Source organism: Emydura macquarii, unplaced genomic scaffold (genome assembly GCF_026122565.2).
Source record: "Emydura macquarii macquarii isolate MOO-44397 ecotype Brisbane River unplaced genomic scaffold, CSIRO-AGI_Emac_v2 contig_3345, whole genome shotgun sequence".
NCBI lineage: Eukaryota > Metazoa > Chordata > Testudines > Chelidae > Emydura > Emydura macquarii.
In genome coordinates this window covers 4,200,571-4,214,425 of record NW_027133482.1, presented here as the reverse complement: position 1 = coordinate 4,214,425, position 13,855 = coordinate 4,200,571, and the positions used below count along the sequence as shown (strand labels likewise).

The following is a 13,855-nucleotide window of genomic DNA, read 5'->3' as shown; positions in this document are numbered from 1 at the left end:
GCCAGGGACTCCAGGAATTTCCTTTTAAAAGGAAAAATAGCTTTGACTTATGGCCTGTGGGCGCTTGAGCATGGCAAGGGTGCATGTGGACATGATGCTGTCAGCTGAGCCCACTTCACTGCACACCTTGAGAACTACCCTGTTAAGATCTGGGATGGATGGGAGATTGAGAGAGAGAAGAAACTCTCATCTTTAGGGTGGTAGGACTTTGCCCTTCTCTACACATTCCGCTTAGTCCCTGCACTCTGTCAACATCACTAGCCGTATCGGACCCCTGGCCAGCTTCTCACACAGACACCCCACTGTGGCCCACTGTGCACGATATGACCTCCTGGAGCTTATCCGCAGGGCCCCCTGCCTGCATTTAAGTCCCTCTTGAAGACCCAGTTCTGCTGGGCAACCTACAGTGAATTGAGTTGTCTACATACATTGCCTGTTGTTGTTCCCCGTTTCCCCTCACCTCTATCTACTTGTCTGCCTGTCCTTTGATTGGGAGCTCCTTGGGACAGGGACCAACCTTAGAGAGTGTTTTGAAACTCTGAATACACGCTGGGCACTACCAAAAATAAATTATTTTAAACCACTCGACTGGTGCCTTGCCCTATCAGTGGTTTGAGTTGATTTTAAAACTATTCATTAAACATTATAAAATGGCACTCAACTGTTTTTATTGCAAAATAAAAGGATATTTTGATTAAAACAACATGACCAGTGTCTTTACATTTGCGACCTTTGCCTTCTGGACTACAGCAAGGTGACATGCCTGAACACGAAGCCGTTAGCCCTTAGCAAACTCCAACTGGTACAGAACATTGCAGCTAATCCCCTCAGCAACATGAGCCTGTCACACCTGCCCTCCACCCCCTGCACTGCCAAATCAAGTTCAAGGCCTCATTCCTAATCTTCAAAGCACTCAACGGCCTGGGCTATCGAAAGAGCCTAAATCTTTGGGATGAGGACTGTGGTCGATGATCTTGCTCACACTTCTCTCCTGGGAAGAGGATGAAAAAACAAAAAATTGACAGATGTGCAGTCATGTTGCTTGATGTGCTACTGGAAAGTGCTAAGATACTCCAGCAATGAGTGTGGTATAAGAACATATAAAGAATAAGGAGAGTTCTGTGGCACTTTAAAGACTAACACATTTAATTTTTGTAGACTCAGCTCACTGAGTCTCACGAAAGCTTATGCCTACAAAAATTAAATGTGTTAGTCTTTAAAGTGCCACAGAACTCTCGTTGTTTTTGCTGTATACAGACTAACACGACTACCCCTCCTGAATTGTTCTATATAGAGAACAGAATCGCTAGAATCCTCCCCATGAACAAACCAAGCCAGTAGCCATACTTATCCACATACTCGGTATAAGGATTTCCAGAATAGGGTCTCCAGTTAAAGTCTGTTTGCCAAAAAGTTCTGCTAACTTCTTTGGCTCTGATTATGAGGAAACCCTTTTTGTTTAACTTGAAAAACAAATTAATTGATTCCCAGTTCTCCTCTCCTCCGCAGCATACAAAGCCCAAGACACTGGGTTTATCACAGGTCGAGGGAGAAGGAGGGAGAAATTGTTGAGGGAGTCCTTGTTAAAATCATGACATGCCCTCTCCACTCTCCATTCCCAAAATGCTGCTGAAAGGTGTAACTGCACTCCTGGTATTGGACAGAAAATAATTCTGCTGTCTAGAACAAAATCATGACAGTGACCGCAGCTTCCCCACTTCTCAGATGTTTTCAAGGGAATTTAGTGCTGGTGACAAATGTGCTGGAGACTGGAGTTCACTAGGTATCTACAGAATGGGCACATCACGGGCAGCAGAAACGCCATTCCACTAATGTCCCTTAACTTGGACCCGGAGCAGGGAGTTGTATCTCCAACCCCATGTCCACTTCTCTGAGACTGCCAACCAGGGGACCAGCGGGTGCCAACTGTGGGGGTGGATTTTGCAGTGGGGAAACTTGTCGTGTAGGGAATGGACTGGGACTGCTCTAATAGAATTTCAGCGAACAGGGGGCAACACCCCGGGTGTGAGGAGCTTGTTTGTACATTCGCATCACCAGATTTGTTGCTGAAAAGTGCAGAGTGCGATTATAAACTGACCCCAAGGAATCCACGCTGCAGCCTCATGCTCCTTGCCCTTCCACCACAGTCGCCGCTTGCTCGCCTCCGGACCACTTAGAATGAAGCAGCCAAGGCCCTCCTCCTCACCTCTCACTCCACTCCCCTCTTCAAATCCCTCCACTCGCCTCACCTCCTGCATCAAGTTCAAGCTTCTCATCCTTGCCACAGCTTCAAGACTCCCTCCGGCCTCCATCTCTGTTCTCCAGTCACACCCCTTGTGCTCTCTGCTCTGCCAGCTCATCCTCCTTCCTCGGTGTTCTCCTCTCATCTTTGTGCTATCTTCCATACCGGCCCCTGCACCTGAAACCCACTCCCAGTTCTATCCACTGAAGCGATCACCAATGACATGGTTAATGTTGACACTGGTGGGTCGTCACCGGGCTGTAGAGTTGGAGTAACAGAGGGGAAAGGTGTTTAGAGGTTTAGAAGCTGCGGCTTGACAAAGCCCTGGCTGGGATGATTTAGTTGGGGTTGGTCAATCTTTGAGCAGGGGGTTGAACTAGATACCTCCTGAGGTCCCTTCCGACCCTCATCTTCTATGATTCTATGAGTTCGTCCCTGTAGGTTATTGTTTCAGGCTCTCCATATTCACAAGAAAAGAAAGCATCGGGCAGGCTCAGTTTGGGTTTGGAAGAGATTTTTTCTTTTGGGTTTTATTGGCAACTGTGACTAGACACTATTTTTTTTAATGAAAGCTGAGATTCTTCACAATCTGAATGTGTCATGTTGGCCATGTCAATATATCAAGCAGGCTGGGTCTGGCACCCGGGCTGTATGTCTGACATGCCTGATTTAGGCTGTATGCTCTCTGGAGTGGAGACCATGGTCTCCACCGACTCCAATGAGGTTGTGCCAAATACAGCAGAGTATTTGACCCCATGTCTTTACCAGCTCTGTGCACACTGGTCATGCTAAATGAAAATGATAATAAAATAATGACACAGCCTATTATTTTTTCATGGACAGGAGTTTGAATAAAAACTGAAATTACAACTGGATACCTCTGTATGTCCCCAGATATTTAATTTACGCCAAACTAACTTTCTAAGAGTATAAGCTGCCTCTGATACTCCCACCAGTGTAACTGCCTGAGCAGATCATTACCTTGATGGCTGAAAAAAGTCATTGGCACCTGTCCACATTATGGCTTGACTCATGCTAGCAATAACTATTCTGTTTTTTCCAGCATGATTACTGTTAAGCTGGTTTCTTTGTTCAGTGTGGACTGGGGCGACTTATGTTAGCCCACAGCCTGGTGTAGGCTAGCTCATTTGGTAACACACAGAACCACTTCTGAATGAGAGGCCCAGTCCTGTTCCCAATTCACTCAATGGGAGCGGCGAGCAAGGGCTGTGGTTTATAACCATGTTAGGCCACCCATGCTAGGCTGCAACTGGGTTTGCAAACAGGGTTATAATCCACACAATGAACACGTTCTAGCTCTGTTTCTGTGAGAGAAGCAGGAAGCTGGGTGAAGGAAATGGGAGGATGCTGGGAATATGGTTGTGGCAACAGATGCTTTGCTGGAGAATACCTGCATCTTTTCCTCCACATCTCCCTACAACCTATGTACAGTAGGATTCATACAAGTATCTGAATGATGTCCATGTTGTGAGATTCAAGTAGGATAAATTCATTCCTGGTGTAACTCCACTGAGGTCAGAATTATGCTAGAGTTGCATTTGATCCAGTGACCACACCAGAGAAGGCTCAGATGAGTTCCCGTACCTTCTTCTGCTTTAAAATGATCTATGTCCTATACTGAGAATTTTCTTACTTTCATGGATACAGTTAAACTGTATTTATATTTTATTAAGGCCATCTAAACATAGGTATTGTTAATTATACAACTTAAATAAGAATACATCTGTGCAAAATAAACGACATCGTGCTGCCCGCACAACGCATGCTGTCCCAAAATAAATGCTGATTCTATAAGCTGGATGCTTCCACACGGGTCCAAGCAGCGGGAGATGCATGAGATATGGTGAAAGAATGGAACACTGGGGAGCTGAGCAGTGGGAAGTAACACTGAGTTGCCTGGAGAGCAAAAAATGAAGGCCCAGGGAGTTAAAATACACAGCAGGTGAAGAGACTAGAGACGCCAAGAAAGCTGAAAAAATGGCATGAGAGATGAGAGAGACAGCTGGAGGAGTTAAAACATGCAGATGGAGAGATGGGAAAGATGGCTGGGAGAGATGAAAGACCCGGATCCAAGTGGAAAGATGACCAGGAACTGGTCATTAAAAAAACCTTTTAAAATAGTGGGACATAAAACCAGCAACACTGTATTCGTTTTGTTTTAAGCTGAAAACCATTGATGGGGCTATGGGCAGATCATCAGCTGGTGGAACTTGCCACAGTTCCACTGATGTCAAGGAAATTACAGCCATTTACACCTGGCCCTATATACGAGGCATCAGAGTGGCACTTTTCTCACTAATCACAATCTCAGATACAAACACACCAGAAATCTGAGGAAGATCCAGACTGAACTTTGTGACTCAGCCCTCGGTCTATTTAAAATCGCCTTCAGCCATCAAAATAATAAATCGTCAGCCTCCTCCTCATTTTTAAAGTAATATGAGTGTTTTTATAAATACAGCTATGTGTAGTGCATCTCAGATGGCTCTTGCTCTAATTGCAATAAAACTTTCCCACCATAACCAAAATGACAGACTCTCTGTCTGTCAGACTGACACTATTCGCAGTGTTGTTATAGCCTTGTTGGTCCCAGGGTATTAGAAGATAAGGTGGGTGAGGTAATACCTTTATTGCACCAACTTCTGTTCATAAGAGAGACAAGTTTTTGAGCTTACACACTTTGTCTCTCAGATAGACAGATAGATAAGTAGAAGAGCTGGCTGGCAATTTTCCACTTAAATTATGATTTGACAGAAAAGGCAGTTTCTGCACAATTGAAATTTTTCACTGGCAAATTTTGGTTCTGCCAAAAATTTTAAATTTTCCATCAGGAAAACTGAATCAAAATACTTCATTTCAGATTGAAATATTTCAGTTTGTTGAACTGATCCAAAACATTTTGTTTCAAGCCAATTCAAAATTAAACTGAGTCTCTTCATAGTGCTGTATTGCCTCATGGGAGTTGTAGTTCAGGAATCTCATGCCACCATTTTCTCCTATGGGCCAGGTTCCCTGGCTTGACTACATCTCCCATGATGTAATGCAGCCTCCCCTCTGACCAAGCTGTATGGTGCATCATGGAAGATGTAGTCTGGCCAGGCAGCTGAATTACAACTCCTATGAGGCAATGCAGCACCACTGGGAGATGCAGTTTAATGTTCAACTGACTTGAAATATCAAATCTTAAAAATCACATGATTTTAGCAGCTAATAACTCACAAACTACTATAGATAAATAAAGTATAGAGCTTCCTAGCACTTGAAAACTGGGATTCCAAGCTTTCAGATGGTACGGAACCATTTTTTTTTTAAAGCACTAACAGTTCTCAAGATAGCAACAGATAAGTTCATGTTGGAACTGAAGAGGGAGAAAAGCAAGGCAGTAATCAGAATAATGTATCATAGATTTCCAAAATGAGATATTATAATGGGAGAGATTTTCAAAGGCAAAAATGGCAGCGAGGCACATTGATTGAAAGTCAATGGGACTTGAGTGCCTATATGACATTTTTGCCTTTGCAAATCTCCTGCATTATCTGTAAATATTATAAATAAGTGTAGAAGTCATATTTCTGCTAGTCCTAATTTATTGCCAATCCAAAGCATTCAGAAATCAAAAGTCAGAGTCCCAAAATCATGAATTTGGCTTAAAAATGATGAGATTTAAAAAAAATAATAAATGTTGGTGTTAGGGCGCGCAAGACTTTGTAACGCGAAATCAGTATAGTTTGACAAGAGCAAGGCCCTAAAAGCAATGCTAAGCCAGAAAAGCAAGAGTTAAGACCTCTCAGGAGCAAAACCCAGACGCTGCCCTCTGCCCGACCTTAGGCCAGAGGAGGAAGTGCCTTGGGGTCTGGAGCATCCTGAGACGACCACAGACATTTGCTAATGCTAGATAAGCTAAAAGGTCTCTATTTTAGTAATAATAAAGGAGAAGTAAGACTATGGCTGAGCTCTCTTTGAAGTAAACAACTAACGTCACCTTATTCCAGAAGGTCCCTAGCTAACTACCAATAGACTAATAGCAACTAAGTGTTAAGGCCCAATCCCTACTGGGACTGAGATATACGTCATGTATTACTGGGTAAGGCTTGCTGCAAGGTGAGGGGGGAAAAGGGTATATCAATCCCCCGAGAGCCTTCCCCAAGCGGAGACTCTCCGAGGATCCGTGGAGGCGCTAGCGGATGCCTCGGGCAGGCGGTTCCCGTACGTCACCCGCTTATCAGAACGAAGTATGGGTCTCCCTCGTTCTTGGTGATAAGCGTCCCTGCACACGCTTAAATAAGGCTAGCTTCTTACATCGATGGGCCCCCAGGAGTATATTGCTGTAGGTATCCTCTTGGCAGGTCTCTTCCTTGCTTAAGGTTCACTTCTCTGTTCGCTAACTGCAGCTGCTGCTGCTGTTGCTCAGCTTATGATAATAATAAGTCCTGTGCCTATAAGTTGCTACTTTATATCCTTGTGGTTAATTGTACTTTCATTGTACTTTTCATCTTAAGGCTTGTGCCGGAGCTGCAGTTCCTGTATGGTACAGGACTCCCGCTCCTGTCTGTCTTTCTTATGCTATCTCAGGTAATAAATAAGCACTTTGACATCCTTTTGCCAGTGTGCTCCATTCCGCCACCGAGATAAAAATACCAAACACTACAGTTGGGTTCATTTGTTGGCTTGGTGGTTTCTGAGCTTTCAGGGAGCACTTAGGGAGATCACATTTTCAACTCTTCTCTGCATCCACGAGGGCTAAAAATTACTTAAAAAAACCCACCACCAACAACAAAACATGAGATTCTCACCTAATCGCTTGACTCCAGGAGTTGGGACTTCAAGAAAAATGCTAAATAGGCTACTATTGAATGAATATAAAAATGTATAATACCAGCCAATGCCTGAAGGGAGTCTTATGGGCCAGATCCTCTCCTGTAGTGAATCCATGTAGCTTCATGGCCAGCTCAAAACCTGGCCTTATACATCTACTTTCCTTTCTTGCTGACAGAGTCTGTTATGCCTCCACCTTCCTATACTGTTCTAAACTCCTGAAAACTCCCTTCTTCTCAAAAGCCCTTTCCTCCTTAGTCATCCCCTCAACGAGTTGTTATCAAATTATATTGAAAATGTTTCTTCCATTGACCACTGAAAACAAAAAACCCTGCAAAAATGTGGAACTGCAAAGGTACATGCTTGTGGAGTCTTCTGGTTCCCCTGGGAGACTCCTGACTTTGGGCACCCTCTGCTGGCATCCCAAAAGCTGTCTGAATCTCCCATTTTCAGGGACATATAGAATCATAGAAGACTTGGGTTGGAAGAGACCTCAGGAAGTCATTAAGTCCAACCCCCCACTCAAAGCAGGACCAGCCCCAACTAAATCATCCCAGCCAAGGCTTTGTCAAGCCGCACCTTAAAAACCTCTAAGGATAGAGGTTCCACCACCTTCCTAGGTAACCCATTCCAGTATTTCAACCTGATCAACTTGAGACCATTGTTTCTAGTTCTGTCATCTACTACCACTGAGAACAGCAACAGCCTAGCTCCATCTTCCCTGGAACCCCCTTTCAGGTAGCTAAAGGCTGCTATCAAATCCCCCCTCACTCTTCTCTTCTGCAGACTAAACAAGTCTAGTTCCCTCAGCCTTTCCTCATAAGTCATGTGCTCCAACCTCCTAATCATTTTCACTGCCCTCCACTGGACTCTTTCCAATTTGTCCACATCCTTTCTGTAGTGGGGGGCCCAAAACTGGACACAATACTCCAAATGAGGCTTCACCAGTGATGAATAGAGGGGAATAATAATTTCCCTCGATCTGCTGGCAAAGCTTCTACTAATGCAGCCCAATATGCCGTTACTCTTCTTGGCAATAAGGGCACACGGTTGACTCATATCTAGCTTCTCATCCATGGTAACCCCCAGGTCTTTTTCTGCAGAACTGCTGCCTAGCCCGTCGGTCCCCAGCCTGTAGCAATGCATGGAATTCTTCCGTCCTAAGTGCAGGACTTGTTGAACCTCATCAGATTTCTTTTGGCCCAATCCTCTAGTTTGTCTAAGTCACTTTGTATCCTATCCCTGACCTCCAGCATATCTACCACTTCCTGCAGCTTAGTCTCATCTGCAAACTTGCTGACCCACTTCATCCTCTAGATCATTAATGAAGATGTTGAACAAAACCACCTGCAGCACTGACCCCTGGGGCACTCCGCTTGTTACTGGTTGCCAACTAGACATCAAGCCGTTGATCAATATCCATTGAGCCCAATGATCTAGCCAGCTTTCTATCCATCTTATAGTCCATTCATCTAACCCATATTTCTTTAACTTGCTGATAAGAATACTGTGGGAGACTGTATCAAAAGCTTTGCTCAAATCATGGTATATCACATCAACTGCTTTCCCCACATCCACAGTCAGTCATCTCATCATAGAAGGCAATCAGGTTGGTCAGACATGACTTGCCCTTGGTGAATCCATGCTGACTGTTCCTGATCACCTTCCTCTCTTCCATATAGTTTCTTACTGCAAGAGAGGAGCATCATACTCTGATGAATGGCCTTAGAAAACCATTCAGGAAACGTGGATGAACAGAGCAACCACAGCGAGGTCCATGCAGCAGGAAAGAGCCATCGACTTAGAGTAGGGAAAGCAGACCCTGGTGGTAGGAGCACTCAATCACTACATCTCAGCAAATACAAGCTGGAGCAGGGGGTACATTGTGCATAGGAGACTTAATGGGAAAAGGAGGAGATGCTGGAGCAAGGCAAGACCCAGCAAGATCATGGGGGAAAAGGGAGACAGGTGACTACCAGTGGAACAGAGGGAGGTATTTTTAGGTGCCAGAATTCATAAGATCTTTAATCCACTTTGCACTTGTCACACAACGTACTGGTTTTACAGCTCATCAACCAGCACAGACTTTTTATTTGGCCTGAGTCCTGGGGGACTCAGGAGTCCTGGGTTCAATTCCTAGCTCTGCCACTGACCTGCTGGGTGACATAGGGCAAGTCACTTCCACTCCCTTTGCCTCAGTTTCCCCATGTGTAAAATAGGGATAATAATAGTGAGCTACTTGTAAAGTGCTTTGAGCGTTACAGGTGAAAAGTAGGTATTATCAATAGCATGTCTATTTGGAAAGTACCAAGCAGTGCTGGTGCTATGCAAATAATTAATAGCAGAGAGGCAGGCTGGTCTTGTTGTTAAGGCAATGGGCTAGAACTCTCCTTGTGACATTGGACAAGCCATTTAGGGTTTGTTTACACAAGGAAATTATTCCAGAATAAGGTAGGGTGTGATTTTAAAGCACAATAGCTATTCTGGTATAGCTCCTCTGTGTGGACACTCTTATTCCGGTTTAGATTAATCCAGATTGGAATTATTCTGGACAATTTCCCCATGTAGATAGGCCCTTAATTTCTCTCTGCCTCATCTTCTAGTCTGTAAAATGGGGCTAATAATACTGTGCTTCCTGCCACCCTTTGTCTATTTTGTCTATTTAAGAGAGTCCAGGGTAGGGACACTCTATGCATTTGTACAGCACCCAGCACGCTGAGGCCCTGGTCTTGCAGAGGGTCTTTAGAAGCTACAGTAATACAAATGAACAAATGCAAGATGCCCAGAAACACATCAGATATTAACACTTAGAGAAAAAAGGCTTGATCCCTGCTAACAAGCAGTGAGAATTTCACACAGCCAAATGGCATTTATGGACTAAGGACAAAGCTGTTGCTACCCAAAGCTGTGGTTCAATACCCAGTCGTGTTAATTATTGTTTACTTTGTCAGTGGAGTGTTTTAGAGTTGCCATCATTAACATTTCCTTAAAAAGTGCTTCCAGCTTAGCTGTCTGAACAAAGGTAGCTGACTCTTTACAGACACTATCCTTCAATGAAGTAATCAGTCTCTGAAGGTTCACAGGTGACACACGCCCCATTGAAGCCCATTGAAACTGAATGAGGTGTACAGATGGGATGATAGTAGATGGCCTCTTCTCTGGCTGAGAAACATTTTTTTCAGAAGCCAGGAAAGAGTAAACATCCAGAACAAAAAGAACTCACTGCACTACCTTTTTAGCAGAAAAGAAAAATGACATGTTGGAACACACGGGAGGGGGAAATGGTCAGTGGATGTAGCAGATATTTTGTTAAAATGCTGTAACACTGATAATTAGACGTAATATGATAACGCTGCCCCATACCTCACACACCCTACAATGCTACCAAAAATGTAGCATTTCTCAAATGTGCACTGAAATAGCATGGAGCCATAGATCATGAGGGAGCCGATCTTAATCACAGGAAGGCAAGTTTCATAGGGTGTGTAACAGACAGAATTTGAGACTAGTGTTCTACCCAGGCTTCCATACAGGGGCTGATAATTAAGGCCCCGTTTTTCAGAAAGAGGCCCAAGGGCTGCATGAAATTGCATGCTCATGGCCTGATCCAAAGTTCACTGAAATCAATGGGAATCTTCCCAGTGAATATGGTGGGTTTTGGCTTAGGCCCCTAAAGAGTAACGGTAATCAAGCAACTGCAGCAATTCAGATGGAAGATTTCTTCTTGTTCCTTTTAAAGAGAAGCCATAATGCCTACATAATGCTACAGCATTCTACAGCAAAGGCCAAAGATACCAGAATAACAATACAGTGCGCAACAGTACAATTACTGCTCTATATGGGAGTGTTCTTTCGTCCAGGGCCAGTTTGACAAGGATATTTCCTCTTGAATCACAGTTAAGGTCTACACTGGAACTTGCAGGTGTAACTTCCGGCTCTGGCAGTCATACCCAAGCTAGCTCTGATCAAACTAGCAGGCTAAAAACAGTAGAGTAGGCATGGTGGCATGGACGGAGCTAGCCGGCCTGAGCGTATACAGAGTCTCGGATGGGACTGGACTCTGGGAAGATAGCCCCCTCCTGCTGTTTGCACTGCTGTGGCTACATTGCTATTTTTAGCACGCTAGCTTGCGCTAGCACAGATATGCCTCCTCAAACGGGAAATGACACCTTCCAGCTCCAGCGCAGACATACTCTATTTTGCATATCTTAACCCAGAAGGGCTGTTCCTCACTTTCCCCCGGCTTTCCTTTCCCTGGAAATCTCCCCTTGCCCCCCATCAGGCAACACTTACTTTTCCAGTATAGACATAAGAATTGGAGGTAGAACCAGTATAGGCATTGGCAGGACCACTCTAGTTAGGGCTGTCTCTATCAGTGCCTGAAATAAAATAAAATAAAAAAGAAAGAGAAGACAGATACTTAACACTGCTCCCAGCATATGCCTTCATTGATCAAAGAATCCACAGGGACAGAAATCCTTTCCCTGGCATTTTTAATGGTATATATATGGTTGGAATGTAACAACAAAGATTGATAGCAAGGTTGATATCAGTCACTTGCATATAAATTCTTGCATAGATTACCAGGCTGGAAGGGGCCACTATGTCATCTGATCTGACCTCCTGTATAACACAGGACACAGAACCTTCCTCAATTAATTCCTATTTGAACTTGAGCAGATCTTTAGAAAAACATCTAATACTGATTTTAAAATTGCCAGTGATAAAGAATCCACTACAACCCTTGGCAAGATGTTTAATGGTTAATTACCCTCACCGTTAAAAATCTGCACCTTATTTCCAGTTTGAATTTGTCTAGTTTCAACTTCCAGCCATTGGCTCTTGTTATATATACCTATATCTCCTAGACTGAATAGTCCACCAATTTCTGTTCCCCATGCAGGAACAATACACCCCTTAACCTTCTCTTTGTTAAGCTAAGCTAAAAGTATGGAGCTCTTTGAATCTATCACTATGAGTTATGTTTTCCAAACTGCTAATCATTTTTGTGGCTCTGCTCTGATCCCCCTCCAATTTATCGACATAGGGCTAGGCAGTAAATGGTTTTCCCATCCCAGGAAAATTGTCTAGATTTTGAACATTTTTCCCATTCTGAATCAGGAACGGAAATCAAAATCTTGAAAATTTTCACCCACTGACAAATTGAAAAAAAATTCAGTTAGGTTAAACTGAAATGTTTTGTTTCAATGTTGACTTTAAAAAAAAACCCAACAACCCCCCCTACTTCTTTTAGATTAAATTTACTAAAATATCTATCCAAAAATTCATTCTGACCCAACTTCTGTTTTAGAAAATGTCAAAAAGCAACATTTCAAATGTTTGTTTTTTGCAAAAATGTTTCGAGGAGGGAGATTTGTCGAACCTGACCCCATTTGGTGAGCAGTTTTGGTTTTGATAAATCAGCATTTTTCATTAAAAATGATTTGTCAAAAAATTCCTCCTGCCCAGCTCTCCTTGCATATATTCTGTTGTTGCTGCAAATTACGGGCCAGAATCTGTGCTCAGCTAAAATGTAATGCCCAGTGTAAATCCACAGTAACTTTGAAATAAATGAGAGCAGGGCATGGACCCAAGAATGTAATAAATAAGCTAACTTTCTAGCTATGAATATGGGTCAGCAATGTGATGCAGTGGCGAAAAAGGCTAATATCCTGGGGTGTGTTAAGGGAGGTGTCGCAGGTACGACACAGGAGGTAACTGTCCCGCTCTATTTGGCACAAATGAGGCCTCAGCTGGAATCCCCTGTCCAATTTTGGGCATCACATTTTAGGAAAGAGGTGGATAAACTGGAGAGAGTCCAGAGGAGAGCAACAACAACGATAACAGGTTTAGAAAGCCTGACCTATGAGGACCAATTTAAAAAAATGGGTACGTTTAGTCTCGAGCAAAGACTGAGGGGGACCTGATAGTCTTCAAATATGTTAAGGGCTGTGATAAAGAGGATATGTATATGTTGTCTCCTATATATGTTGTCAATATTTGCTGTATTATTTCTACCAACTGCATTTGAGGAAGTGGGCTGAAGCCCACGAAAGCTTATGCCTGCTGAAATTAAATTTGTTAGTCTTTAAAGTGCTACAGAACTCTCGTTTTTGCTGTATAAAGACTAACACGGCTACCCCTCTGGAACTCTTCTATAAAGAGGATGATGATCAATTGTTCTCCATGCCCACTGAAGGTAGGACAACAAGTAATGGGCTTAATCTGCAGCAAGGGAGATTTAGGTTAGATATTAAGAAAAACTTTCTAACTATAAGGGTAGTTCTAGAAGAGGCATCCAAGGAAGATTATGGAATCCCCATCACTGGAGGTTTTTAAGAACAGCTTGGCCGAATACCTTTCAGGGATGGATTAGGTTTGCATCAGAGCAGGGGCCCGGCCTAGATGACCCCTTGAGGTCTCTTCCAGCCCTACATTCCTATGACTCTACGATCCACCTCAGCATATGACCCCATTGCTGTAGTATTTGAGCCCCTCACAACCATTAATAATTATATCCTCACATGAACCCAGGAGGTCGGGAAGTGCAATCACCTCCCACTTGACAGGTGGGGAACTGAGGCACACACAGATCATATGATTTGCTCCAAGTCACACAAGGAGCATGCAGCAGAGCCAGGAATGAAAGCTGGTTCTCCCTGAGTCCCAGTCCAATGCCTCAACCCCAAAACCAGCCGCACGGCTATGCTCTGTGCCACCGAATCGGGCTCTAACATTTACTATATATGGCGTTAGCAATAAACTCCTGAGGTTTGG

At 43.7% G+C, this 13,855-nt stretch overlaps 1 protein-coding gene across 1 annotated transcript in view; it reads right to left on the bottom strand.

Annotated features, from left to right (window-relative positions):
• The window catches only part of SFXN5 (sideroflexin 5), a 177,903-nt gene that overhangs the window by 30,466 nt on the left and 133,582 nt on the right, over window positions 1-13,855 (bottom strand). Inside the window, exon 12 of the mRNA XM_067533482.1 lies at window positions 11,372-11,457. Within this exon, the coding sequence (XP_067389583.1) occupies window positions 11,372-11,457 (86 nt within the window). The remainder of the gene's footprint in view (window positions 1-11,371; window positions 11,458-13,855) is intronic.